Source organism: Penaeus monodon, chromosome 11, assembly GCF_015228065.2.
Source record: "Penaeus monodon isolate SGIC_2016 chromosome 11, NSTDA_Pmon_1, whole genome shotgun sequence".
Classification (NCBI taxonomy): Eukaryota; Metazoa; Arthropoda; class Malacostraca; order Decapoda; family Penaeidae; genus Penaeus; species Penaeus monodon.
Window position 1 is genome coordinate 25258921 of NC_051396.1, and position 5000 is coordinate 25263920.

A 5000-nucleotide genomic window follows, 5' to 3' on the forward strand; every position below is an offset into this window, starting at 1 on the left:
TTTCGGGGTGGAAACATCAAGGTTAATAAGTGGATTAAAAGGAGAATATGCCAACAGTTTCCAGGTGTGGACTCAATGGAAAGGTGTAAATTGGAAAAATCCTAAAAAACTATACCCTTTGTTAAAGAAAAATGCAACTGAGTTTACTCTTGCAACAGCATATATAGTGAAGTGCTGTCAGGGTAATAAATAAATAAAGTTTGTATTCCAGGGTATTGGACTGTGTGATTGAGTATTGCAAGCGTCTTCTAAACATTAAAGAAAATTTTTGGGGGGTTAAGTCATGACATTGCTAACTTTGTGATTATTCTTTTTATACTTTATATTGCTTGCCTTAGGATCTCGTATCTGCACTGGCATATACCACACATATAATGTAAATGAATGTAATTTTCTTAAAACAATAAGAGAGTAATTGTGATTTTATTTCTTTTCCACATGCAAAGAAAAGTAATTCTGCATCATTTTGTTGTTCTCAGAATTTAGCCTTGATGAGAAAATGTATCCATCTCGTCTGAAATCTTTGATTGACTTAATGAAGAACAGAGGTATCATCAAATTTACTGTAACTTCAGAACCACCTGAACATCTTCAGGATACTCATGACTGCCAGGATTTGGGGTGAGTAGAATTAGTGTTTTTTCTTCTTTTTTCAGTTTTATAGATCTTAAGGAAAATCACATTATATTAGCTAGACTTAATAAAATTTGGGTGTCTTCATCAAACTCTTTGATGAAGATATGTATTTCTAAAGAAATAGTTATTACTTGCTTTGTTCCTGTGCTTAAAAAGCACAAAAATCATGTTTTCAGATAAAAGCATAGTAATGTAGATTTCCCTACTTTCAAATTAAAGTCACTTATTTTCCTATTTCTGTGGAGTATTGATTCCCTTATTATTTCTTGGGTATATTTCAGATATGCATATGTGAATCTCCATGATTTGCTGAAAAGAGGACAAGACCTTTGTGAATCTCCTTTAACAGTGAAAAGTGTAGAAGATGGTAGTCAGCTGGGTACACTGTGTATCACTTTAGTGGTAGTTGATGTCCTTCGGCATTTAAGGAAGAATGGCTTAATTTAAATGGGTATCTTATGTCTCTGAAACAGAAATGTCAAAAGTAGATGAAAGATATTAAATGAGCCTACTTTAAATTCAAAACTAATCTGTCAGGTGATATCACTGAATTTGGCTATATAATGAAATGTATAGAGTACCATTTTGTACATACTTCATTTTCATTATATAACAAAGAAATTTAGATGTAACTGCAAGAGCTTTTGTTTAAGTATTCATTTTTTTATCATTTATTTGTCACAGGTGAGTGACAAATTAAAATGGTAATGATAAGTGCTTCCTACAAAATGAAAGCTCACAGATGTGTTCTAGGTCTTCTTTCACTTTTATATATATTTTCATTGTTGAATCTAACACTCCTCACTGATTGTCCTTTATTTCAACTCTTGCAGTTAATAGTCCCCCTGGCAGTGATAGGATATTGTCAAAAGGCTTAAACAATAGTATTTTAAAACACACAATCACTATTGTCCCTTATCATGGTCAGTGTGAACTGTCTATGAACCTGAACTTTTGCATTTAGACAATCTTTATGCCTTATTTTTTTTTTCTTCCCAGTAGTAAATTTTTATGGATGTGTTTTGTCATCTTTATTGTTTTTACATTTTTATAAACTCCAATGGCTCCAGCTTTTCCTAACTTCCTGTATCACAATGCAGTCATTCTCTGGGAGGGGTAAAGGAACTGCACTCCTTTTTGCACCGGATCTCTTACTTTATGATGGAGGATAACTCATTGAAAAGTGGTATCTTGACATATTTCTTTTGTGAAACATACACACCTGTAGAACACTGCAACATTATCTAAGTAAGACACTTATCTCTGGTTGTTCTCTGACTAGGAAGCATATGATAAAGTTAAATTTATCTTTTCTGAGAAAATGGAAAAAGGGATAATTAACTGACAAGACCTTTTACTTCAGAGAACCAGAAAAGTTTGTGGCTTAAATCAGATTTTGCATTTTCCAAGTTTCATATAGCACTGTGATATTGTTAAATAACACTGTATATACTTTTATTAAAAAAAGAGAAATATCATTATGCCTTTTAGTGCCCACCATTCAGATAGTAGAAAATGTATACAAATCATTATTAAACCCTTGAAAACAAGCCAATAATAAACAAGCAAAACACCCACAAATAAATTTACCTTTTAATCTTTTGGTTGTGAATGATATGAAATCCAGCACAGGCTGTGGTGGACAGTCATAGAAGGTACCATATCAGGACATACACTCAACCATTGGCTCATCAGTAGCAACATCACTTGTTGGTGTCAATATTTGATACAGGCACTTGAAGTGAAGGGAAACCCTCACTTTTTTAAAACTTTTGTTTATAAATACAGCTATTTGTTATTAGGTGCCTAATGTTGTCCTGGAAGTACTGAATCAGCTGGGTGCAAATGGGGGAATTGCTAATGAGTGCCAACAACCCACATAACAGACCACTAGCCAATTCTGAAGATGAAGTTAGTGTTAAGAAACATTTTTTCCCTACATAGTAATGTTTAAGAATAATAGTGAATGTACATATTTGTTTTACTAACTCTATAAAAAATATTTACAACTGATGTCCATTAGTATGAACTGACATGTCTTTGACTAACATGTTAATAACTCTGCATTGTGCATCACATACTGGGAGCATGTTGTAAACGATTGCTTTAACCCATTGCCATGAGCTACACTATGGCTAGGCTATTGTCTAGCTCACAGCTGGGCTCCTGAAGCATTGGCCTAGCTACCATGAAATGGTCTCATGAAACAAGGCATCTGTATATATAGCTTTAGTGATTTTTTTGTCATAGCATGACTGGATTAAATATAAGGCTGCCAGTCTAGGTATATGCAACTAAAATTCTGAAATAAGCACTTCCTGAAAATACAGGTAAGAAGATTGATCAAAATGCAAATACTACAACCCTTATATTTTTATATATATATATTATTTATATATTTTTTTTCTTATATAATATATATATATATATATATATATATATATATTATAATGTATTATATGTTAATTGTAAAATATTATGTATATATATGTATTATATTATATATATGTATATATATGTTATGTTATGTATATGTATATATATGTATATATTATATATAAACTAATAATATGTATTATTATATTATATATTATATTATCTATTTTATATATTTATTTATATTTATATATTTATTGTAATCTATATATTATATTTTCTATTATAATATATATTGTATATTTCTATATATTGATATAATTATATATATTATCTTATAAAATTTTCTATATATTTATAGTATATATATATCTATTAATATATACTCTATTTATAATATTATTTTCTCTTATTCCTATTATACTATATCTATTTTCTATATATATATTATATTATATCATATATTATCTATATATATTATATGTATACTCTCTTAAATTTTATATTATATCTATTGTATATATTCTCTTATATTTTCTATTATTATTTCTAATAGATCTATCTTTATTTTTATATATTTTATTTTCTATTTTACTTGTATATCTATATTATCCCTATTATATATATAAAAATATCTAAATTTTGTATTGTATACGTACCTATACTTCATTTATATATATATTTATCTATATACTTTTTAATATCATATTATATTTACCTTACTATATATATATCATCTATAAAATTTTAAATATATACATATACATATATATATACATATACTATATCATATACTCACATATATATATAATATTTTAATATCTCTATATATATATATATATATATATATAATTTTTATTATATATAATTTTATCTTATATCTATATTATATACAAAATATATATATACATATATATATATCTATATATATATATTATCTATATAATATATATAAAATATATATACTATATATACATATATAATACATATATATAAAATACTACATATATATACTATATATAATATATATATAAATATATTATATATATAATATATTTTAATATATATATTATATATATATATTATCTATATTGATATTGCATTTATCAATCTTCTTACCTTATTTTCAATCTTATTTAAATTTTATTATATCCCCTAGATACATTTTATAAAACATATTATACAAAAATATAAGCTTATATAATTTTTTATCATAACATTTTTTACTTACATCTTATACCCCCCTTATAACAATAGTAGCATAGTAGTATGCATTTAACAATCTTAAATTCCCCGTATTTTCAAATGCATTATTAAATTTTAAAAAATGCATTATACTAATGGCATCATTTAATATTTTTTTAATATAAAAATATGTACATTCATTTATTCTTAACTTCTTTCTGTAGGAATGTTTCTTACATAATTCCTTAAATTGGCTAGTGTCTTTGTGGGTTTGGGACTTATTTTCAAATTTCCCCATGCACCAGCATTATAAAATTCCAAACATGCCCTATAAAAAATGCTTATTTTTAACATTTTAAAGGTGAGGTTTCTTCACTTCAAGGGCCTTTAAATTCCCCAGTATGTTGATGTGAGGGCATTTTGATTCCTTAACCATGGCTTTAGATGTAAATTTGGCCTTAGCTGATTTATTTAAAAAAGTTTAAAAGCCTCAAATTGTTTTTTTTTTGCCAAAGTTTATGTGAAGCCAATGGTTTTAGTATTGTCTGAAAAACCTGCTAATGAAAAAAAACCCCCTGGCCTCAAACAAAACCAAAAAAGAAAAATTTTTTTTGGGGGGGTTTTAAAAATTTTTTTGGGGAAAATTTTTTAAAAATTTTTTTTGGGGGGTTTTTTTTTGGGGGAAAAATTTTTTTTTTAAAAATTTTTTTAAAAAAAGGGTTTTGGGAATTTTTTTTTTTTTTAATTTTTTTTTTTTTTTTTCCCCCCCAAAATTTTTAAAAAATTTTTTTTTAAAAAAAATT

At 26.4% G+C, this 5000-nt stretch overlaps 1 protein-coding gene across 1 annotated transcript in view; it reads left to right on the plus strand.

The window, feature by feature from the left end:
* The window catches only part of LOC119578862 (protein fantom-like), a gene marked incomplete in the record, with an annotated part of 25068 nt that extends 22954 nt beyond the window's left edge, over nt 1-2114 (plus strand). Inside the window, 2 exon segments of the mRNA XM_037926521.1 lie at nt 480-621; nt 918-2114. Of these exon segments, the coding sequence (XP_037782449.1) occupies nt 480-621; nt 918-1083 (308 nt within the window).
* Between the last annotated feature and the right edge of the window lie 2886 nt (nt 2115-5000).